Source organism: Aulonocara stuartgranti (genome assembly GCF_965226115.1).
Source record: "Aulonocara stuartgranti genome assembly, chromosome: 15".
NCBI classification, from domain to species: Eukaryota; Metazoa; Chordata; class Actinopteri; order Cichliformes; family Cichlidae; genus Aulonocara; species Aulonocara stuartgranti.
The window spans coordinates 3504485-3530248 of record NC_138951.1 but is presented as its reverse complement, the minus strand read 5'-3'; the positions used below and the strand labels follow the sequence as shown (position 1 = coordinate 3530248).

The 25764-nt window shown below is 41.5% G+C and overlaps 2 protein-coding genes across 3 annotated transcripts in view; one reads left to right on the top strand and one right to left on the bottom strand.

Annotated features, from left to right (window-relative positions):
- The window catches only part of LOC309689557 (hormonally up-regulated neu tumor-associated kinase), a 120513-nt gene that overhangs the window by 62391 nt on the left and 32358 nt on the right, over nucleotides 1-25764 (top strand). The window lies entirely within an intron of this gene.
- tbx18 (T-box transcription factor 18) lies at nucleotides 3562-12946 on the bottom strand. Of its 2 annotated transcripts, none has more exons than XM_082504578.1 (8): nucleotides 12347-12946; nucleotides 10995-11154; nucleotides 10517-10618; nucleotides 8286-8457; nucleotides 7700-7867; nucleotides 6656-6720; nucleotides 5251-5345; nucleotides 3562-5061 (listed from the first exon to the last, which is right to left on the bottom strand). In XM_082504578.1, exons 1-8 carry the CDS (start codon nucleotides 12579-12581, stop codon nucleotides 4526-4528), a joined length of 1533 nt encoding a protein of 510 aa, XP_082360704.1. In that variant the 5' UTR covers nucleotides 12582-12946; the 3' UTR covers nucleotides 3562-4525. The 2 variants fall into 2 exon arrangements, with proteins under 2 accessions (XP_082360704.1, XP_082360703.1); XM_082504577.1 differs by having other exon boundaries at nucleotides 10995-11157; nucleotides 12347-12945.

Below are 25764 nucleotides of genomic sequence, written 5' to 3'. Positions count from 1 at the left end.
CAAGCCATTGATATATACTGAGGTGTCAGAACTCATTATTAATCATACAGAGGACAAAGTCAAATATGTCGATGACCATAAACACTTTTTGTTTGGTCTCTGGACTGTGTGGGACCCAGCTCTTATAACCAGTAACAATGCTTCACATGAAAGTTGTGTCAAGCTTCAATCACAAGTCAGGATTTCCAGTGGGGTCAGAATGAGTCATGTAAGGAGTGATCCAATTGTACCTCAGTGCAGTGGGTTGCAAAGAGACTATTTGAAGGGAGTATTAAATCTGTGTTGGGTTCATCACAGCAAATAGTTGCTTTAGTGCAGTCACAGAAAGTGTATGTAAATATATTTTGATTTGCAGTAGTGCATCAAATGAAATGGTTGACAGCCAGTTTACCTGTTTAGTATCATCACAACAACATACAGCACTAATCTTTCCATCCAGCATCAGCTCTTTTTCTACTCTCTCATCCAAGTTGCATTTGCCTGAGCTGGCATGAACGCACAGCCTTTAGAAAGAAGCCTGATGTCTCTCATTACTCATTGTCATGGTGAGCTGCTTTGGCAGCAGTGCTAGTGTATATTTATGTGTAGTTAATGTTAACAGGAAGACAAAGTAGTGTACTCAAATAATAACAGATATTGCAAGTAAAGAAGATAAATAGTGATTTTTATTAACCCTGCGATGCCAAGTGTGTCACACTTGATAGTTGAATACTTACTTGATACTTACTTGATACTTTTTGTGATACTTTGAGAACGCTACATTGTCAGCACAATAACATTTTAAGCAAAAACTGAATGAAAATGATGGATGTAGTAAAAAATGGTTACAAATTAAAGGTCATAATTGTTCATTGTAAACTGATGCATTTTAATTGTAAAATGCATCAAAATCCCAGCCCAATAAGTCTCATGTACATAGAGTTAAATGTGACTCAGTCCTCATCTACCTCATATTGTAGATATAATCATGCATTTGAGACTCAGCTGGAAGTTATCTGATCTATTTGTAAATTACAAATGAGGCAAATTTTTGTTTTTCTCATGAACACCGTTTGTGTAACTCTTAATTTTTTTTTAAGTCAGTAATTGAAATTGAAATCCACTTATCAAGTTGTAATTCTTTACAAATTTTTGTTACATTTACCCTTTTAAAAACATTTAAATAATAAAAATGTGGCAAATATTATATTTTTAGTTTTTTAGATTTTTCTGAATTTTGATTGGTGACACTGACTGCGAGAAGTTTTCGAGTGATTTCCAGCACATTTGGTTACGACGTGTGCCGAATAAACATGTGAGGAAAGATAAGCTGTGGTTATAGATTTCATTGCGCTTTAGTTTAAACAAACTTTTGGTTTTAGCTGACAAGGTGTACAGGTATTCATGGTCGTCAAGGGACCAATCCTGCATTTTTCCTTTGGCCTATTTCGTTGTGTTTGTTTGTTTTTGTTTTTTTTATATTGGCACCTCTGTGTTCAGGACATTGTAAGTCATGGTCATAGCATGAAATATCCTAAGAATGCAGGATCTGGGACGATGAGATCGGAGTAAAATATTTCCTCCTGTGATGGTGTTACAGATGTAATCTTCTTTAGATCCTGTCTTGGTCCTCTTGTCTCAGCATCAGTCTGTTTGATGTGTGGATACTCCTACACTGTGCTGACAGTGTTCTTCGTCACCAGATGTGACCTACTGGCCTTTCTACCATTGCCATGAGATCCACTGACATGTTACTCAGAGCACCTGACTACCATTTGGGAAATGCTACTTTGTAATAACAGTGAATCTCATGGAGCATATTTGTTTTTTTGTGCATGTTTAATTTCTGATTAGACTTTGAATAGATTTATATCAGGATTCCCTGAAAGTCTCATGCTAAAGAGACACATACAGGTCTTAAACACACAAACACACTGTTCCCTTCATCCTCCTCTGTCCTCCCCTCCTGTTCTCTTCCCTCAGGCAGATAGCATCAAAGATCTGTCACGTCGGCACCTGGTCTTACACAAGTGTTAATGTCCCCACCTCAGCTGAGAATCACTGGAGCACTGACGCCAGGCTGAAGTGTGCCTCTGTGATTCGGTGTATTTTAGCTTTAAATGTATTTTACCATTGCACCTGAGATCAGAAGTCTACTAAAGCTGTTTTCAGAAAGAAGGAGGTTTAGGCAGCATTGTGTTTAAATATCTGTGTGCGGTGCGAATATAACAGGCAGAGTTCCAGCTCCTGCCGCTCGGACACAACAAGCCAATCATTCCTGAGTTCTAAAATAAGCTCCCCCCCCGCCATCCTCTTGCTCTCCCTTCACATGTGCTCCTCTCGTCAGCACCTCTCACCTTCAGAGTGACAGGAGACAACTGATGAGGAGCTGAGGAGGAAATGGGCAACATCAAGAGGGAGTCAGCAAACTTTGAAAGGGGAGAAATGGGGCCGAGTAAATCAGTTTTAAATGGGCAGATTACCTTCTATCTATCACAGCTAGCTACTAAAGAGGCTGTTGTAGTTGTTGGCCACATGATTGTTACTGTGATTTGCTGCGAGCTCAGACAGTATGTAATACATTATTGGACTTTGTAGTTACAAATACCACCAAATTTATATTGTACCTTGACTGCATTCTGAATGTTTCTCCCTCCTCCATTGATCAGTGTTTCCTGTCTGTGTGTTTGCTCTCTATTCTAGGAGCCAGTGCAAATAATTTCATTGTGTAGTTATGTCTTACGATGCAAGTTTCCCATTTTGGGGCAGCTGCTACAGTTTCTGATGTTTGTGTAGCTTTAGTGTGGACAGAGCCTCTCAGTATTAAGATGAGCTTAAGATAGCTGTAGATGTAGTTGTCTTCTCACAAGAAACCCTGCTTTATCTGGCTTTCTTGGGAACTCTACTTTTCCGGGTGTTAGAGTACATAAAGACTCAAAATTTTGGCTTGTGCTTTCATACACACATAACTTTGTGTGTGCATATATGTGTGTGTGTGTGTGGGGGGGAGAGGATGGGGGCGTCAATTCTCTGGGATCCACATGAACTTTGAGACTGTGAGGTCACACACTCGCTGACAACTCAACCACCTGTTGCCCCCCCCCCCCCCACCACCACCACCACCACACGCACATGCACGCACACGCAAGTGTGCACAGGGACACACATATCCACATCCTTACACCCACATCCACATTCATAGCACACCCTCTGTCGTAAGACTCGTCACTTCTGCAGACTTGGAGTTGAAATGAGTGGTGATCGTGACGATGGTGTTTGAGAGTTGTGCTTTCTCTCTTTTGTTCTGGGATGTTTTTCATTTTTCTGTGAAAAAAACGGCTACTTTGTCTCTCACACACACACACACACACACACACACACACACACACACACACACACCTGCAGTTATACTCAAATACAACTAGGCGTATTTTCTTGAGGAAATATTGTATTGTGATTGCTTTGATTTAAAAAAAAGTGTAAAGAAATTGTCGTGCCCACACGAACATGCATTGAATTTCATTACAAAACCACGTGAAATCAGTTAAATTAGTAAGTTATTGATTACATTCAAACATCGTGACACGTATACATATATTTTATTTGGCTCAAAAAGGTCACAGAACATGTTAATGTCCTCAGGCCAAAGGGCTTGTTGTTATAGCGCATTTGCAAAGAAAAGCTTTTCAGTCAAGTTCAGGGTAGGGTGTCCCATACCTGACCCAGTCTTAAGAGCAGAAGCAGGTGCATCGGGGTTTTTAAGTGCGAAGGGTTGCACGGCCCTTTATATACAGAAATCTCCTCCCGCCCACCTCCCCCCTTATATATACAGAGTCATGTACTGTTGCTTTTCTGTCAGACATGAAAAAATACATTTAAGCCTTAAATCTTTTCATTATCCACTCCTCTCTACAGTTTTACCATTAGACCACGACTGCCACCAGGAGAACTCCTATGGTCTGTTGTGGCTATGACGTCATTAAGTAATTATACGTCTGACCCCGAGTGTTGTGTGTAAAAAGTGTTTTTGAGTGGTGAACAGGCCCTGCCATTAGTGCATAGTGATCGAAGGAACAATCGTGCATGTAATGAGAAAAACTTTGATGGTGTTTAGTAGTCCCACCCACTGTAGGCAATGATAGAGACAAAGGCAGCACTGTATGAGTATCATAGTTACTGTTTCAGGGCAGAGGATGAAGTGCTTGCTTTGATTCTCTGGGCCACAACGGTCTGAGCCCAGTCCAAATTCAGTCAGTGTGTTCATTCGTCTGGACTCCTTAACCACCACTGCTGCTTCTTTAGTGACCACTGCAGGTCCACAGACATGTCATAGAAATCGTGCGTGAAAACAAAAGTAAAAATTATTTCCTTCAGGTAAAGCTTTAACAAGCTCATATATTCACAGAGGCAAAAAAAGCCTGCTCTGTCACTTCTTTCTGTCTTCAGCGTGATGCTTGATCGTTAACTCAGAGAGTGTTCGGGAACAAAAGCAGCACACACCCAATCCAGGGTGTCACTGTGTGTTTGTGACAACCCAGAGTCAAAGTCAGCCCATGTGAGCAGTGACCTGCGAGGCCCCGCCTCCCGACTGGCTCCCTGCCAGTCCCAAAGTCCGAGAATCGAACAAGAAGCCTTGCTGTCCTCCGCCGAGCACACCCAGACTGTCCGTTAAAGTCCCACTGGGCGACGAGCCAAGGAAGGCACTCTGATGATTGGCTGTGGCGGCCATTTTATCAGGACTGGCAGCGAGGCGCGGCGAAGAGGGAAATGTGTAACCATACAGGCTGTAGGGCGGCGTGTGGAGGCGAAGGCCGGCATAGCCCTGTGAGGTGGGGTTGGAGAGATAGCCGAGCTGAGAGGCAGGGAGAGGCAGGGAGCAGAATCCTTCGGCTTCATACGCAGATGGACCTCTGGGTGGGGGGAATGGCTCTGGGGCGTTACTGTAACGGTGGAGAGGGTGTGCCGGCCGGCTACAGGTGTAGTCCGGTGGGCTGAGAGGGCAAACTTGGAAAGGAGATGAGCACGGGGATGTGGAGAGCAGGTGAGGCGATGCTCCAACCGCTGCATGAGTTCCTGGGACTCCTACAAAATAAGAGCAGGATAAATGTTTACAGCCATGGCAACCTGTAGTTATGACCAACCAGTACTCTGTGAGTGACTGATAAACACTTTCATGGTGTGAATAAGGACGCCCATCACAAACAAAGATTTTGTCTTTAGGTTGGATATCTTATGTTCACCATCCAGAAGCTTCCTGTTGTTGAACTTTACCTTGCTTGGTCATGCCAGGGATGTCCTCAAATGTGAGTGTTCGCAGGGATGGACGCCAGAATGCATAAGACTCAACCAAAGCCTCCAAACCCATCCTGCAAACACACACAAATGCACACATTAACACTTCACCGTGAGCTCTCCCAACCTTCTAATGTCTGATGCAGTGGGAACCTCTCTTTCTCGCTCTAACTCAGCACGCCTCACTAAATCGTGCATTTCGCCCAACCACCTGGCGGCCATCTTAGTCGCCTGTGGGGCCCTCCTTGCCATCTCCATGGAGACCGCAGGTAATGAGGGGCATAAACGCCAGGCTTCGATTGGCTGCTGCTGGTTGGGTGCTTGTGTGTAATTGCTTTCACACGGCTTTTACGGGCGAATCAGGACGAAGGAGCAGGAAGCCGCAGCAACGATTTATGAGGTGGGACTCTCCTTCTTCCTCCTCCGCCCCCACCCCAAATCTGAGCCTCCATGCTCCTCTAGGTGGGGCGGAGGGTTGCTGTGGCGGGTGGGTAATGCGAGTGCTCTGTTACCCCTCGTTAGCATGAGGATAAAAGTCTTCCCCCCCGCGGGGTTGTAGCCACGGTGATAATTTAGACAAGCTGCCCGGAGCGGTTCTGTGTGCTCCAAAGCAGCCTATCAGAGCAGAAGTTTATTTAGCAAACTGCTTAACTCTTCCTGTAATATTTAAGAGGAGGGTTTTTTTTTCAGCCTTCCTGAGTTTAACTTTTATAGGGTCAGCTGTCAAGGTGCCTGGGTTATCCAGTTTGCCGTTCTCTACCTTCCTCCCTCTCGCACATTCCCTCTGCTTCCCTTCCTCCGGCTCTCCTCTCTAATGATTTCTACGAGGCCTCAGGGGAGTGGCTGTTTGGAGACTGCTAGAGTTTTACTGCTGTGTTGTTTTAATGCTGTGTTTATATATGTTTAGAAATGTGTTTATACAGATTTTCTTCGGGACACTCTTGACTTTTATTATTTTGCTGTTGATGTTTATGTTCCCGAGGCTGGCTGGAATCTGACGCTCCATTTAGGCTCGCAGACAAAGTTACAGCATGTGCCTGTAACAGTGCAATTGCAGGAATTAATTTGCCTTTAAAGTTAGCACATTTGAACGAAAACGAATCACCACTCTAACCATAGCTACGTGCCACGTCTTTTTTCAGCTTAGTCCATTTCTTTTTCCTTTTTTTTGCCCTTCAGGACAAAATTTAATGGGAGGCTGTAGCACATTTTCCATTAGGAAAAAAATAAATAAATAAATACATAGCTTTACTCCCCATAAAATCAGACTAAAATAGCAGTGACAAAAACCACATGCAAGCCAAAATATGAAGCAGTCATGCATCGCTCACTACCCCTAATGCACCAGATAATGTGCAAATCTCTGCGGTTAAAATGAACTCACCGGTTTCTGCCAGAGTCTCTGAAGCCTTTGGCAAATGGGTTTCTGTCAATTTTCAGCCTTGTAATCTGAAAAAGCAAAATAAGACTCTAATTATTTCCTGAAACGTTGTTATTATGAAATCAAAGATAACGCACTACGCTATATAATACCAGTTCCAGCCAAAATGTTTTCTTTCTCGGAAATCTTTCAATCAGGTCTATAAATAAATTCATTTGTGAGCATGCGTACTTGTATGTTTCTTTGCACATTTATGTGACTTTGTGTGGGTTCATGCATGCATACATGCATGGAGTTAATGTCTGAGCCTGTTCAGACTGTGGGTGGTGTTTAAGGCCCAGCTCTGTGACCCTCATCCAAAAGGACTTTTATAGACATCACCACCATGTTCTGACTTCAGCCATCATGCACTGCAGGCCAGCAAACCTCAGCTAACGTCCTACTTCAAAGCTCACATGGAGCAAACATGTGCAAAAACACAGAAAAGCTGCAGCTTTCCTCACTGAAAACAGAAAATATAACAATCTTAAGCTATGTGTGACAACGTAAGCGAATATCACTATTATTTCTTAACAGCCCGTCACATAAGCCTTTATTTGGTAAACTGCTTTAACAGCCTGCAGAGGAGTTTCCAGAGGACTTTATTCTGTTTATTTTGTAGAGCATGTACATGCATAGACATACACGCCTGCTGACAGAGATGAATCTGCCTTTAAATGCAAAACATAGAACATGTGTGATGTTTTTTTAATATCTCTGTAAAGCACTTTAAATAGACTATCGGCTTAAAAAGTGCCATATAAATACATTTTACTTACTTACTTACTAGGAATTAAAATAGCTTATCTTTACACTGCATGATGAGCTGCACGAACGTATATTAAACTTCTAACATCTACTTCACAACCACAACATCCAAAATTACATCATGTGTTTTCAAATTCACAGCACATTGTAGCAGCACACACTGGAAATGTGACTTTCTTGGCGACTGTGAGTATTTTGTTATATTTAGTTTATGGGTCTCTAGGAGTTCAGCTGAGCTACCTGTTGGTTCTGATACGCCGTGACAGTGGTAAACACGGTCTCCGGGAACGAAAAGGTGCGCGTGCCTTCCCCTGCGGGGATGGTCCTCACTGGGGATAACTCTTCTCCACACTCCTTACGGATTACATGGACCCGCGGCTGGTATTTGTGCATGGAGTGCAGAATGATCTGAACCGGGGGAGGGAAACACATTGATTGAGGCTTGGATTATGTAACTGCTATTTTATGTGTTTCATAAAGCATGGCTGGGGAAAATGTACATGTACGCTTGTGGGTGCACAAGCTCTACAGACCTACACTGTAAAAAGAAAGAAAGAAAATTAAATAAAACATGAAAATGCACAGAACATTAAGTCATGTTCAACTCAGACTAGGAAACTATGAGACTTTTACTATTTCATATGAGATGAGACTTTTTAATATTAGATTAGAAATTTACATTTTATATAATAGCTCATTGTGAAATTGAATGTTTTGATTGTAAATAATATGCAGTCATATTATTTGCTACAATAGTAGTAAATCGTTTCATACAACAGAGCCACATTACAAATGTGTCACACAAGTGTGATGTGCTGCTACATACATGTCCTTGGTCATCCAGCTCGTTGTTGGTCAGTTTGAGTTTGTCGAAGCTGATCACCTGACGCATCCACGTCTCTCCTGAGGCCGGGGAGTCCGGATGGATGTATACTCTGGGAGGCACAGGGGAGTCGGCATTCCCCGCTACCATCCACTTGGAGCTGTGATACACGTACCTACACAATTCACACACAAGACAGTGAGTGAGCACGGTTTCTGTCTGAATGAACGTATCATTTACAAATCAAAAGGTAGACTCGATACTTCAGTAACTGATGAATAAATATACAGTAATAAAGAATAAAATGTTTTCTTACAAGGGAGTGAATTTATAAAAGCATAAAACTTTAACACTAAAATCTAAGTTCATATTTTACTCTTTATGACTTTAGGGCCGGACTGGACTCTCCCCTCCAGGCCACAGGTTAGACTCCACTACAGGATTAATGCTCTTTTTAAACAAACAGTATTTTCCTTCTGTTTGATCCACGGCGCTTTGACACCGGACGTTCTGAAGTGCGCCAATGCGCACCAAAGTTTACATAATGCATTTGTTATATGTTCTATAGGCAGATGGACCAGTAACGTGCTATCCGGCATGTCATTCACTTTAAAACGTGGTATCCTATAAACTGAATTTTGAACCTTTGAAATGACACCCACGCGGTTTATATCACGCAAAGACTTGGCTGCACGGATACCGCTGCAATAACACGCCGTTTTCTTCTGCTTTGTAACGACTTTTGCTGGTTTGACCTTCCAGGGTGGAGAGGTTAGGTATCCAAACGGTCCTCTCCAAAAGGGACGACAAAACCGCCGTGACAAAACACCGGTGCCAAGCACCATTTGTGGAGGCAAAGCTGAGGTTGCACAATTGAAAAATCCTGGGTTGTACCAAGAACACAGTGTATGGAGTCTAAATCAGGACTACATGCTAAAGAAAATTGCTGTGCTGTTGCCATTTATACAGTACACGCGTGTGAGAGTGTATCTTTAAGCTACAGCGCTGTGGGGTACAGCTTTCATTCTTTTGGGGACATTTTTCGCGATTCGTTTTTTCGCCTCGAAATCGCTTTTCTGTCATTGGGAATGCGTCGTGTGATTTGCCCAAATTCCTTATATTGTGCTTTTTTCCGGACAAAATGGAAATGAATTTGTTTTTTTCAGGGCTGGATGACACAAAACTATTGAACTATTTTACGAATGACGTGTTTTATTGCTTAGTATTAGCGAGACCTTTAAATCCTAACAGCACATTTAAAATAATCATGTTAACAATTGTTTTTGTTAACATCCAGCATGTTTGCTTAACATTATGCATTAGCCTATTTTGATGTGTTATTATAGTTTAACAGATTATTACGTCAACAAATTGCCTTGGGCTCCATAGTCCTGCTATTGATAAAGGTGTTACGTTGATCCAACATGTTTAAACAATATGTATTTTTTACAAGTATTTTCTAGAGTTTTGTTTTTTATCAGTGCATAAATTCATCCTTTAACTTTTGGCACTGAATATATCCAACCAGTTCATTATCGTGCCCAGTGATTCATCAAAACACTTGAATATAACGTTTTAAGGATTAAAACAATTCAATTCGACATCCCATCACAAATCAATAAAAAGTCTGTGGTTAAAACTTACGTGGGATTAGCGAATTACATCACTGCCACACTTAATCTACCTTTTAGCGCATTCTTTATCTGAAAAGTTCAGTCAGCAAATGAACACCAAGATTATGCCCTCATTTTTTCAAAAAGTAAACATTATTTAAAAATTACTTTTTAAAATATTTTGTACAGAATTATAAATTTAATGAGATGGTGTACATGCCATAATTGACATTATTACATATTATTAACTCAAAAAGTCCACATTTTTGTTAAAATAAAGCTGAATATGTTCTTTTAGTTCACATTTAATTTGTTTTTTTGGCGCCGACCACAGTCCCTCACGTGATGTCGCAGGACTTGTGTCATGTGACTTTGTTTTATATTTCGACAGGGATTGCTTTGACAAGTCAAAAATAAAATGGTGTTTCAAATATCCCAGTGTACTCAGATTCGCTGGCACTCTATTCTGTTTTTACTTTTTCCTTCATTACGAGATTTGAAAAATAGCTTTTAAAAATTCTGACAGCAGGATCTCAAAGTTTAAGAAGCAGCATCTTTACGATTTACGAGCTTTGGAGTAAGTGTGCACGGGCCTGTGGTGGAGCTTTTTGTGGGTCTTACCTATATCGTTTATTGTCCACGGGGATTATATCCATGGCGATGTAATACTGCTGATGTGGATCCAAACCCGTAATCTTCACACGCATAGCGGGGAACATCCGGCTGCCAGGTAAACCAAAATCATTCTTTTGCAACACTCTGTCATTTTTTAACTGGTGAATAATATATTATTCACCATCACAAAAAATGCATTAATAATAGCTTAATTAAAGAATCAATGCAATAGAGTTTTGTTTGGCTTGGTTAGACAAATTAACTCTCTAAATAATTATTTTAATAGCAATTTTGCTCACTTTTCAAATTATCATCTGGTTCACTGCCTTGCTCATCTAATTTCTACGAATCGTGCGTCGTATTTCTTCTTATATGTTTGATATTGTTTTCATCTTTAACATTTTTTTTCTCTCCTCGAGTTTCTCATTTCTTCTTTTCTTCAGTCACCCATAAAGTTACGCATTCACGCGAATCCCTGTCTCACCGTCCGGCCTTGGTGATGATCATCTCCGTGCCAATCTCGTGGAACCTTTTCCACAGGTCTGATCCCTGCAGGTCCACGCGGGTCTCCTCTCCGGTCCCGGTTACCGGCGCCGTGCACAGAGCTGCTGGGTGCGGGCTCTCCAGCAGCGCGTCGTCGCTCTCTGCTACACCGAGATGAATTGAGATTGGCACGTGTTAATTGTAACATTCCATCACAAGCCAAGCGTTGTTCACGAGGTGTTGCATTTCACTCTTGTTGTGTGACTCATTAAAACAAAAGAAAAATAAATCTGAACGGGGTTAAAGCGCGGTAACGTCACACGGTAACGTCTCAGCAGAACAAAGGAAATACGTTGAAAGCCTTACTTTAATTTACAACACAATTATTTCAGAAGAGCAAGAGCGAAGTAAATATTTTTAAACCTCTGGCAGTTATTTCTGTCTCTACGATTTAATGTCACGCTATTGATAGATAGCCTTTAAAAAATGAAAACTATGAGAAAGTAGAAATATCTGCATGCTTAAACACCGTCTCGCACTCAGTACTGACCTTAAAAATGTTCAACGATTTTCACGCCAGTGCTTGAGTTGAAACCTGTTTTAATACTGAGGATATGTTCAGAGGAAGCACTAACAGCGGTGTTTATGCGTCTCGCCGCTGTTGTTATTTGTGCTATTCAGCACAGGCCTCCCCAAGTGGTAGAAATTTATGGACATTAGACATGGGCCTAACGAGGCAAACTAACACAGAGACTCCTCAGCCAAATGCATTGTGAACTTACAGCGGGTTTAAATCCTGATTTGTCCGGGCCAGTCGGCTTATTTCGTCTGCAGACCTCTTAGTATCCTTTCCGTGGCAGTTTCCCGGCCTTTATACGCTGCTAATTGGCGTGTTTATGATTGCAACACAACTCATAAAGCCTCTCACATTAGTCACACTCACACCGCTCATATTTACTAGACCAGAGCAGTGATGTATCACAGTCTCACCGTGCGGCCCCGAAGGAAGCCTATTATTGTTTTACTTTATAAACGTCATCTTTTTTATGCTTATGACCGAATTCTAGTCGGTGACGAGAAGAAGAGAACATGAATTATTATGCAGGCAAGGGGAAAATGCTCATGAATACATAAACAAGGATCAGGATTTTGGTCTTCTGATATAATAACAGAATAACAAATGTGCGCGGGCAGCAGCTGCACAGTAATTAACCAGCTTAAACAAATGCATCCTATAATGATGGAGTATGAGCGTCAAGTCATAATTTTATAATGCTGACATGTCAGACACCTATTATTATTATTATTATTATTATTATTATTATTATTATTATTATTATTATTATAACTTACGGGATCCGCCACTTCCACATTCAACTTCACTGCCCCGGTCGCCGGTACACCCTCTGTCCGCCCGTAGTCCCGGACTCCCGGTTACATCAGACACATCTGTTTCGTCCTCGAAGCCGGGGGACACGACCTCCTCCCCGCTCGTCCTGCGGCGTTTTTCCGCGCCGATCAACGCTTCTACTGAGAATGCATGCGCCTTGACGCTCAGCGCGCACGGGGACCTGCGCTTCTCTGCCATTTCTCCGCGTCTCGGGACAGAGGAAGAAGACGAAGGAGATCGCTCACGAGCTTGCAGGCCGGGAGCAAGAAAAGTTCAAAACCGAGGAAGTCGCAAAAAAAAGGTGATCCACGCTGGCAATCCCGCGCCAAGGGCAGGGTAGTTTCTCCGTGCTTGCACGGAGCAGCTGACGAGACAGAAGGGCCTGGGGCGAGCTGTAATTGTGTCTCCGTTATCCGTAGGTGCCTTGCGGAGTTTTGGAGAGTGTCAACAACCGAGCTTAGAGGAGAGTCGGGGAGAGGGACCTGTCAGTCACAGAGCAGAGCAACCAATCATGAGTAATCACAACCCCCCGGAACTTTTCCTTTGGTCCCGCCCGCTGTGGGGGCCGCTCGTGCCGCCTTATGTGGTAAAAGTAGAGCTGGTGAATGAATCATGTCTTCAGGCCAAGGAGAGCTAGGAGCGTCTCTCCGGGGCATTGCGCGCATTTTGACACACCGGCCCAACATGCTTTGCATATCTGGCCATTAGTAGCTCCTGCACGACTGGACCCCCCTCCCCCAAATAAAAAAGTCCTGACAGAACTATCATACAGACTGAATCTTATACTGATTATTTACCTCAAAATATCCATGATCATAATACGAGTATGGAATTAAATTTTGTTGTGTAAAATACTATTTTTATGTATTTAACAAGTCTTTTAAAAAATCCCAACTATGTCTACTGAACACAAGAGCTTTGTTGTGTACCATTTCACGTGTATTTTGGCATAAATGTCATGGCAACAGTGCCATTAACTTTAGTTACATTTCGATTTTTTCTTTTCTACTCAAATATGCAACTGTAAAAAGAGAAGCAACTGCTGCACTAAAAACAACCGTATGATAGCTGCACACTTAACCCTGAATCTATAGACTATTTAAAGGCTAATACAATAAGTATTAGTCTCTTAGTCGATAACGTAATAACAGATATGATAATGTCATTATAACGATCATGATCTAATCGGCGCTTTTGCTGTTTTCTTATGAAAAACGTAAATCACGAGGTAATATTTCCGTCTCAAACTGAACCCGAGTCTAACAGTAGCTAAATGAAATATTTGGGAATATGTTTGAAATACAGGGGGAAATGAGTGAATGCAACCAGCTGGATAAAATACATGGATGAGTTTGACTCGCTCTTACTGCAGGCGTGGAAATAATCGTGCGCATTTTCAAGGCCGTGTTAACGAGCGCGGTCACGCCGGGAATGCGCGTTGGTGTGGCGGTGAGATATGGAGGGGAGAAGCTGGCTATAAATAAACAAAGCACTGAGCCTACGTGTGTGTGTGTGTGTGTGTGTGTGTGTGTGTGTACAGGTTTCTTTAGTTCTTGATGTTCTTTTTCAGACCTAAACACGCCATTTATTCCAAGAGTAATATGCACCGCGCGTGCTGCCGTTTGCATAAAATGTGCCAAACTAATGAACCTGTTCATTTGTTGGTGTATTTATTGAGCTGTTGTCGGAGTTAGAAAGTACAAAATGCCATTATTCACAACAGTATTTAAGCCTCCAGCTTACCTCCTCGGCTCCTTCGCCAAAATCAGCGTGAACATCGGGCCTCTGCTGGCTTGTTGGTCACGTATCCGCCGTTTGTTGGCGCAAATTTAATGTAAATATCTGGACATTAGGAGAAATTCCTTGTCTATATACTTTTGCTATATCAGATCAAAATCTGCCTCTTTCTCTTCCTCTTGGCGTTTTTTTTATTTAAATGTGGTAGGTTATTTATAATTCCGTCACATTTACAGAGGCTAACATTTGTTTAAAACAAAATTTAGATTGTAGTCGATGCCAGGCCTCCCGACTTAACCTGACACTGTCAAAAAAAAAACTTTAAAGCGAATATTTTTGCTCCCTTACCAGCCTCGGAACCAATAAAAACGCATGTAAACAGATGTACTTAAAACAAAAACAAAACAAAAAAAAGAAGAAAAAAGGGGCAGAATTTAGTAACAGCACCAAACGGATTTCCCTCTTTTTTCCAGTTTAACAGGAATGTGTTCACAATCGTAATCTCAACATTGTTTAAGTAGTAATTTAAACCGGTTTAAGTTTGTTTTGAAAATCTTCACTCGTGAACAAAGGTTCTGTATGAATTGGATTTTTTTTCATAAAGACTGCCTTATTTATGTATTTGAGATTTTATTTGTAAGTTAAATGTTTTTTTGTTTTTTTTAGAAGAAACTAACATTCTAATTGGCTGGCTGATCGTTAACAGAGTGCACATTATTTTCCCATCGTTTTCATGAAATACATACTATTTAATAATAATAACAATAACAACAATAATAAGAATAAGAATAATAAGAATATTTCGATTGGTATTGTTGATTTTTGAAACAGCTGTTTCGTGAAACTGATGTCGTTGCTTCCAGAGCACTGTAACTATTATTATCACATTATCGTAACTTTGTTATCATACTGTGTTTCGTCGCAACAGTGTATTTACACTGTAATACAAAAACATTGGTAAGTCATGCGATATTTATTTATGAAATTATTTTTTTTATATTATCTGATGCTTGTGTGATATTCTTCATAATAATATCTTCCCACAGAAATTTTTCTGCACATTTTAGTGACCTTTTTGTTTTTATTCGACGGTTTTTTTAAAAACATTTTTTTTAATGTATTTATTCATTTTTATTTTCCCCTTTCTATCCGGCAGCTCCACACTTCATTTAACATTACTGCGTTTTGCATATAAGTCAGGCTACAAGATTAAATAAATAAACAATGTATTATTTACGCTGTTTTAACTAAGTTTGGCAGGTTGCCCTGCTAGTTTTGTTAAGTGTTTCAGTTTTTCATTTCCCGAGGCTGATAGGATAAACTGTTCAAAATGAAATAAAATAAAATGAATAAAATAAAAACATTTTTTAAACAGGGTGTAAGCTTTAAGCATCAGCACATATTAACGTGTGGCCATTTTCTAATGTAGCTTAAAAAAAAAAAAAAAAAAAAAAAAAAATATATATATATATATATATATATATATATATATATATATATATATTTTTTTTTTTAATATAAATCACAGGTTATAGCGGCAGGCTTCGCCTCCATACGTGAAACGCTGTCGGTGCCGCTATAATAGGCTCAAGCTGTTGCTTTGATTTATTATCCTTCCCTTTAGTCTCCAGTTTGTGAGATATTGGACGAAGGTAATTAATTTGGGAAATAAACAAAAATACTAATACTTAACAGCATTTCGGTTTAATGGACTTAATATTCAGTCCACTTGTGATTGACTATATCCTTTAGTCAAGTTTAAAGCATTATCCTTAATTACCCGGTCACATGCAGGTGCGGGGTTACCTGATGGCTTTTAACGACTTTGAGAAGACTTCAGCCAATCAGAGCCCTGCGCATTTGTAACTTTATCTAAAGGACAGATTTTGCCACTTTGAAGGTGGGCGTAACCCGCTGCACCAAGTAGCCTCAGCTGTTTATTAAAAACCTTTGACATAATTACCTGTGAGCTTTGAAGGGACCCGTGGAAGGGTAGAAGTGCCTGAACAGGGGAGTCTGGGTAATACATTGTTAACAGTTATTTAGCGCCTGCTAATGGGCACGTGGAACACTGCCAGGCATTTTATGGCGGAAGTGGCATGAGAGCAGGGAAGGTGTGTGAGTTTCTTTCTGTGTGCGTGTGGGGAGAGACCTCCGTACAAGGCAGCGGTAACGCAGTGCGTTTTATAAGCTTCGGGAGTGATAGCTTTCCACAGTTTTGTAATGTGTCACACTGATCTTTCCAGAGGACATGGGTTTTAGTGCTACAGCTGATCTGAGCAAAACGACAGACATCACACAGATGCAGTGGTGTACACAAAGATGGATGTAGTTATACGGGGAGAAGTGCAACATTCATCTTCAGCCATCTGTTTCCCTCCAGAATCGAGGGTCCCTGCTACACATCCGGCATGTCCTGGGGAGGCAGACCCTAGTCCGAGAACTGCTGGATCCTCTGCATGGCTCCACTAAGAACAGCCATGACTTGAACTCCGTGCCTATCTGCAGTTGAAGCAACACTGCAAAGTAAACGACCGGGGCCCCTCCGAGCGTATCCTGCTTATGCTGGCCCAGAATCACTCGTCATCCAAGTGAAGTGACCCCCGCGTTCTTTCATAAAGTTAACCTTCCATTCAAAATGTGGTATTTACTGACACACTTGATAGAAGTTGACGGATCTATGACATTTATTGATTTTCTTTTTACGAGCCGGTTCTGGTCTCGACGCCGTTTATTCAGGCCTCTGTGCGCCTCGGATGCTATTATAGTTGAACTCCTGCTCTGGCTGCAATAGCTTGTCTCATTTGCACAAGCGCAACAGACACACAAAGACAGAAAGAGAGAGAGACAGATGGCTCTGTGCACCTCTGAGTTACAGCCCGAAGCAGCGGGAGTCATCCTCTTATTCAGAGATAAAAAAATGCTTTGCTCAGCTTACTAGGCTGCTGCTACACACATCACATTATTGTTTTCATGCTATCAAACTGAAACTTATTTGGTATAATTATCTCACTGTCTACAGATAAAACAAAAGAAGAGGGTTCAACATAAGAATTTACTATTGTAATTAAGAAAAAAAGGAGTGTTTAGAGTAGGGAGGTGAGAGGAAGCAAAACTGGAACAACGATAAAAAATTGTAACTAAACTTGCAACTAGTCTGAAGTCTGTCCATGATGAACAAATTTAAAGTAATTTACATCAAATCCTGAAGGACATCTACCCGTTTAAACCTCTTCATGCGTATTTTTTAGACACAAGCTGACACTCACAGGTGGTTTGCTGACCTGGTTTGCCCTTCTTTAGATGAATTACGACTCATTGCTAGCTTTTGTCATCATTTCTAGCTGATGATGGTAAATACTGTCTCGATGGATTGAGAACAGAAGACTGCAGCCTCATGATAGGCTGGAACGGGCAGAGGACAAAGCCTTAAAACTATTCTGTTGGTGCCATTATGATGCCGTTAGACAAATTGATGGTGTTGTGGCGTTTAAACCACGTTGTGAACATGCATTTCAGAGAGACAGATAAGAGGGATATTTTGATCTTATTATCAGCTAAGTTTGTCTGAGGAATGTCATACCAGGGATCACCGCTTTATAAAAGAGCGTCAGTGAGTGATTTATCCAATGAGAGCACATTTGATGTGTCATTACTTCTCAAGATTAGGGACAGGGTTTTGTTTTTGTTTTGTTTTTTACTTTAGGGATGTTAGCCTTTTGCATCTTGGGTTTATACTTTAAACTGTGGAAGCTAAACGAAGGAGTTTAACAATAAAAACGGTCCTTCCTGATTGTCTGTTGAGCGCTTTATGTAGCGGTGCTGTAAGTAATTGTCTCTGAGCTCAAGGGAGGTCAACAGAGGTCAACAGCTCCACAGGATTGGCTCCAGTCGTATTTATCCAAGTCAGCAGGAGACGCAGTTATACATGTTTCTCGGGCTGATCTAAGGTCTGTTAATTACAAAGCATAGTCATAATTTGTGGAAGTAAACAGTTCATTTTCTGGCACTGAACACACTGTTAAACAAGCATCTCTCGTATCCAAAAGACAACCTGGTCCGATTCCACAGCGATGCACCAGTGATCTGCGTTTCATCACCTCATAGCCTTCATGTGCAGTGATTAATGCCCTACCGCTTGAAGATATTTGAACTTGGCAGGTTTTGTTGACCCCATCTTGCGGCCTCGAGGAAGACGCCAAACCCTTACCTGTCCAATCAATTTTAAGATGCAAATGTAATGTTTTTAATGCCGTTAGAAAGCGGCCAAACAGCTCGTCTCATTACCTCACTGGCTTCTTTTTTTTGCTCCCTTCAAAGACAGACAGACGGAGGAGGGGGAGGGTGGGAGGCGCAGTTGGGATGGAGAGAGAACAAGCGAGCAGGTGCTGTTTTTATGGTTTTTCTTCATCCAGCGAAGAAGAGGTGAAAACTTTTCTCCTCTTGTAACCCGCAAAACCACGTGAACATCTGAGCGGCGTGTGTGTGCGTGTGTGTGTTTGTATGGGTGTGCATGAGATCATAAGAAGGAAGGATTGTATGTAGTGGTTTGATTACCCTACTTGTTTCCTGTTACATAATTTTGAAATATATAACTTTATGTGTGTGTGTGTGCATATATAGATAGTCTATCATCGTGTGCAATCACCACTACAGCTTCCTGCGATCAGATTGCATAATAAGCTGCTAAAAAGCACACAGATTAGAACTATGGTTAATTAAACTCAAAATACTCGGGTTTTCTTTTTTGGAAGCTCCTTTCTCACTCACGCACTCACACACATCAACACACACACTCTGCTAACGAATGCAAAGCTCATCATAGAAACACCGCAATTTGAAAATAACAACAATCATAAAAAACCATACAAACATCTGCAGCTCGTAACTAGCGTCTCAGGCCAAACCCAGCACACGTGCCTCTTAAAACTGGAGAACAACGGTTATTTTCATCTCTTAGATGTTGGAGTTTTATTTCTTTTCTCTTTCTCTGGCTCAACTGGAACCATTTAAGCATTTTTTTTAATCAAAGAGCAAAGTCGTTAAAATTGAGGATTGGCGGCGAAGGCGTCCGTTAAGCCTGCCTCTCCTCCCCGCCTGCGCTCAGCGCTCAGGCCAGCACTAACTAGCATTTAGCGCAAATGTAAGGAACGCTGTTTTATTACTGTATTTAAGGAATGTCTCCATTATAGCGCACAGAAAGCATATATATGTATATACGGGATTTTATTACCTTGTTATGAATAAGTGTTTCAGTGTTTTCGGTGTTTTTCGCCTGGTGCCTGGTGCTTACTATTTTTAAGCATTTCTGAGGCTTTGAATTACACAATTTTAGCTGGAGAGAGAAAGAACAATTTCTAAAGGAAATTCAAGACATCAAAAGGTCTAAGGAACTTTTATCCACATCAGTTTAATAACACCCCCCCCACACACACACACACACATAAATGTCTCTAACATCCATTTTTGCTCAATATGAAACAACAGAAGCAATTTCTTGGTTGTCAGCTGCAGGTTAATACATTTCGTTGCTTACTTTTGTTTGGTGTAAGAAAAATCTGTTTTCTGTTTTTTCCAGGCGCAGAGTGAGTCTCAGTCAGTTGAGGCTGTGTGTATACGCTACCCATAATGCATAGAGTGAAAAGTGATGCAAACAAAAATAGTATCAGCTTTATCCTTGTTTGCATCCCAGTAAATGCACGATAAAAGAAAAACAGTAAAAACTGGATTGAATTCTAAAAAAGAGGGGCAGATATTTTATTGTTAATTTTTTCCTTTTGAACACTTCTCAGAAGATGTACATCTCCACTACAAACTGAACTGAAGAGCATTTTTAAAATATGCAAACTTTATCAAATGTCACAAGTTAAAGCCCTTTGTTTGTTTGTTTATTTGGCTTGTTGACAGAGGGCTTTAGTTTGTGACTGTACCTGTCACTTCATGTACCGCAGGACCTTTTACTGATAGTGACCAATAATATCCGACAGTAGATTTTGGCCATGCAAAGCATTCACCTTCACGCATGAGTACATAGAAACGTATGCTTTTATATACAGTATGTGCTGGGTTCGTAGCCGTGTGTCTGCAGTGACACAGCCTCGGGGAGAAATGTGTTTTTGATATAGAGTCTCTTCCTCTCCCTGCATGCGTCTAATACGCTCCCTCTTCCCAGGATAACAGGGTCACAGCATGGAGACCTCAACGACTCCACACCTGGAATAACACCACCCAGAATATCCGCTCTGCCCGTGAGCTTGTGTGTGTGTGCTTGTGTGTGCGCGCTTGTGTGTTTAAGGGAGATCGAAAAAAGGGAAGAGAGTGAAGGAGGCTTTATGAATGACAGAAGGGAGGTGGTCGTGCGGTGCTTTCAAGTCATCTGTCTCACTAATTTCTTTTTCCTTCTCTCTCCGTCTCTCTCTTTGACACATACTCAGACACAAAAAGAGCTCTGGTGTTTTTTTGTGATGGTCTGTTTTGCAGCAGAGGAAATATGAAACACCCCGAGGCATTTGTCAGTGGTCAGTTGCATGTTCTTGTGTGTATGTGTGTGTGTGTTTGAGTGTGTGTTCACGGAGCACGTTTTAAACTCACAAACCCATGTGCGTCACTCTTCCCCCTGACACACTGCTGAGGTCTGATTAATAAAAGATGAGTTTAGGGGAAGTATGACTGTTTTGTTTGCACCCCCCCCCCCCCACCCACCCACCCCGCTGCAAAAAGAAAAGATGGGATGAAAGATGGAGAGAGAATGAAAGCAGAGTGAGAGAGGGCAGGGTCCACTCTGATCACCCCAGGACCGCACTGTGAATGGGCCGCTGACCCAGAGTGAGGGATGGATGGAGAAAATAGAGGGATGCAGCGAGTACGCGGAGAAAGAGTGGGAATTCATATCTTCACAACAGTTTGATGCCTGCGGTGTGCCTGTGTAACTATAGCTCTTTTTCTTTAAACCAGATCCCTCTTCTCCCCTCTCTACCTCTTTTTTTAAATACCCCTCTCTTTGCCCTCTTCCTGCTGATCTGTGCCAACCACCATGAAACCACCGCCACATTAGAGCCTTTAAAGGGCACTGCCTGGCATCCTGCTCCCACCAAACATATTATAGCCTAGTCGTGCAAACACACACACATGTAAGAGTGTGTGTCACATAAAGTTTCTGAATTCACATCTATAGGGTTGCAACGTATATTAAGTGCTGGGGGATATTTTTCATCCCTACAAAACTGCCACGTGTCGTTGTGGCTCCAAATAAACTCCAAAGATGTTGACTGCTGCTAACAGACTGTGGATGGGGAAGGCGGCAAATAAATGGCTCACATATACCGACAGAAAAATGATATTAAAGCTGAAGAATTTACAAGGAATATGGTTTAGACTGATGTTTAAAGACTGGAATATTATTATTACATTCCTACTTGTGTAGTTTTATGAAACAGAGCAGAGAACAGGACTGAGCTCTGTTTTGGCGTTCATCCATTCGGCCCTTCGTCATTACTCAATGTTCTGCTTTATCAGTCAGCTGTTTAGTAGCCCATCTGTGAATCTGTGACCCATTTATCATTTATACAGCACAGAAGGTTGTGAGTGGTGGATATAATTCTTCTCACACACCATCTGAGACTCCAACAGCCCGAAGCCCTTTAATTACCCCAGAAAGCTCGACATTTTGACTCAGTTTGAGCTTCGTCTTTCATCTTTCACATGAACTAACCCTCTGAACATTGTCTCGCACCCACACACTTACACAACAAACACAAACACATAAGCCACACATGCCCACGTGAGGATTTTATGATTTGTTAATGAGGCAGTGAGGATGTTGCTCATGACCCGCCAAGTAGGATGCAGCTGGATGGCACTGACCACACCTGCTGACATCACGCTACCATGATGTTTGTTTGTGTGTTGTTTAATTTGACAGAGATGAGATAATGGATCATTGGACGGGTTATTTTTATGTGATCTGGCAAACCTGGGTAGTTAAGTGAGAGTGTTCACTTACCTGTACCCTGTGCTCGATATTGGCCTTTAACCTCCATGTGGGGTGAATAAAATCTGAACTTTTTTTTTTTGCAGTGATAAATAACAACAAAGTTGAGATTTGTCAGCTGCATGTCTGCAATGCACATTTCCCGTTTCCACTAAATGCCAAAGGTGGTCTGTTGGATTGAGATTCAGTGACTGTGGAGGCCATTTGAGGGCAGTTGGTTGTCAGGTTCAAGATGATTTGAGGTTTTTGACATGATGCATTATCCTGGTAGAAGGAGCCGTAAAAGTTTGAGTACACTGTGATCATAAAGGAACAGGCATGGCCAGCAACGATACTCAGTCAAGCTGTGGTGTTTAAACTGTGCTCAACTGAAACTAACGGCTCCAAATTGCCAAGAAAATATTCCCCACACAGTCACACCACTAGCAGCTTGAATCATTGGCAGAAGACAGGATGAATCCATGCTTTAATGTGGTCAGCACCAAATTCTGACTCCACTATTGAGACTCATCAGACCATGCAACATCTTTTCAATCTTTTGTTGTCCGTTTTTGGTGAGCCCGTGTGAATTGTAGACTCGGTTTCCTGTTCTTAGCCGACAGGAGCAGCACCGGTGTTCATCTTCTTGTACATTTTGAGATGCTCTTCTGTATATGTTGATTGTCATGATTGATTGAGTTACTGCTGCCTTCCTAACAGTTTGAAGTAGCCTGGTTATTCTACTCTGTACTCTGGCATTAGCAAGGCGACAACTGCCGCTCACTGAAAATAAACTCTAGAAATAAACTCAAGAAAATATCAGTAGTTGAGCAGTTGGTGTCCATCTGGCACCAACAACCATTCTTCTCCATTCTGATGCTTATTTTTGAACTTCAGCAGGTCATTTTCCAGTCACCTTTCTCACTCACTATGTATTAATAGACCTCTCTGCATTGAATCATATCTGTTATTAACCTCTGTCTCTCTTCCACAGCATGTCTTTATCCTGTCTTCCTTCTCTCACCCCAACCGGTCGCAGCAGATGGCCGCCCCTCCCTGAGCCTGGTTCTGCCGGAGGTTTCTTCCTGTTAAAAGGGAGTTTTTCCTTCCCACTGTCGCCAAAGTGCTTGCTCATAGGGGGTCATATGATTGTTGGGTTTTTCTCTGTATCTATGAAGCGCCTTGAGGCGACTTTTGTTGTGATTTGGCGCTATATAAATAAAATTGAATTTTAACCATGTCTGCATGCCAAAATATATTTTGTTTCTGCTGTTTGATAATAGCAAACTGGGCAGTTACTGCCCAGTAAAGGTGAGTGTATACTTCATACTCTAAATACAAGGTGCCACATTTCTAATACTGGAAATCTCCACTCTCAGAATTTTCTGTTTCAAAACATAAAAACAACAAAAGAGTAAGCACTGACATTTAAATTTGTAAGTAAACTTCAAGTGTCTATGAAATATATAATGCTATGCAGTGGTCCCTCGCTATAACGCGGTTCACCTTTCGCAGCCGCGCTGTTTCACCGATTTTTTTTGTGCAATTTTGCATGTTTTTTTTTAGCGCATTGTGTTCTGTGTCCTGATTGGTTGTAGACCATTGTCAATCAATCTTGTGCCGTGTCTCCTGTACAGTACAGAATGCGTTCAGCTTGTCATATTTACATAAATCTTCAATCATTAGCAGTGTGACTCTGAAGTGCTGTACTGTATGTTTGTAAGTTTTCTCCCCAACAAGCTCAACACTTTCGACGAAACGTTTTGCACCGGCTCCTGCGGGTGTCTTTGGTTTCATTCTATAATACTGGACTTATTTTTCTACGAAGGTTTGACATTTGAGAGCTTTTAAACAAGAGAGAAAAGTGTGAAAATGTTCATGCCTGTCTGAGAAAAGTGTTTACAGTGTGTAGTGGGGGGTTTTACAGCCTTAAAACATCTATAAAATTGTAAAAAATAAAGTTGGTTACTTTGCGGATTTCACCTATCGCTGGTTATTTTTAGAACGCAACTCCCTCGATAAATGAGGGAACACTGTATTCATGATGGAGAGATCTTAAGACCTATAAAGAGACCGGATCTATTTTGCTTGTATATTTGATGGAAAGGCCAGCAGCGCCTGTGTGACAAGTACAAACACACATGCATACGCACATCTTCTACCAAAGAATCCCAAAGCTGCAGCTCAAAAAGAATCTACATCACAGATTCGTAGCCTAAATGTGTCCTGACCGTGTGGTACTATGAAGGCTCAGATTCAGAAAGTTCCTTCCATCAGTGAGCCAAGAAAAAGTGTTTTGGTTAGACAGACGAACAGCAGGCATTACTGTCAGGGAGTATCACTGTCCATGTCTTCTAACTTGGCTATGTAAACAGCATTTATAGGTTTATTAACAACACCCTGTATTACTAGAGGTCACAGGAACAGTTACTGGTGTATGTGACAGTTTGTTTCCCTTTCATAATGGGCTCCGAGTGGGGCAGGTAATTATGACAGGCGGCCTCTTGGGCTGCACATTGATGAATGAGTGTTTACAGTCCTGGGACAAAGTACAACACAAATGTTGGAGCCTCGGAGTATCTGGGCATCTTATTACTGGCAAGCGCAGCCTTTAACAACATAATGATATTTTATCCCTGCTCTTTATACTGTCTTCCCCCTGCCTTTTCATTTATATCCCCTTCTACCCCCATGTCTGTAATACACTAAATTTTCCCATCTTTTTCGCCAGTGTTCAGTTTCACCTATTTATCTTTGTGCTCTTCTCTGCAATTTTATTGTTTTTCAATATAAACATTTTTTTATCCTTTCTTCCTCCTCTCACCCCCAACTGGTCGTGGCAGCCTGGTTCTGCTGGAGGTTTCATCCTGTTAAAAGGGAGTTTTTCTTTCCCACCGTCACCAACTGCTTGCTCAGAGCGGGGTCCTTACAATGTAAGGCGCCTTGAGGCGACTGTTATTGTGATTTGGCACCATATAAATAAAAATGAATTTAACTGAAAATGAATATTCTGTAGGACACTAGTGGCCATGCTGTCAGCAGCTACCCACAATCCTTTGCACCCAAAGATAATTTGAAGAGACCAACGCACAAATAGACAGACTGAAGGCTGGTCTGGGCTTTTTTTCTGTCAACGTAGCGCATCACATTGACTTCTCTTTTGAAGCTGGGGCCATGGTCTGACCTGTGACTTACAGCTTGGACTCTTAACTGTAGTTTACAGCCTTAAATGCCTTTTTAGTGCTGAGTTTTAATGTGATTTCATCAGCCTTGGCCAAGCAGGCAAGAAACACATTTTTAAAATGTGGGCCTGATTTGAAAATGTTTGGAAACCTTAACTCTATGAAGCAGTCGACTTAAAACTTAGCAACGGAGACCAGTCGTGATGTTTTCCCCTGTGAGTTGCTCGGCAACTCCACTGTTGTATGAGATGGTGATGAGTGAGAATAACAGTGTTTTCAGCTTTGTCTGAATAGCTGCACTTTGTGCTAAATATACTGGAAGAGTGGAGATGTTGTTTGGTAACAGTTAACAATGAGAGAAAAATAATATGCACCACTGCAACGATAAAACAAATAAGTGTATTGTTAAGTGAAATGTTAAGAGCAACTATCTCTGACCTTGGTGCAGGAGTGTGCATGGCCTATGCTCTCCTCACACACTGCTTCAGAGAAA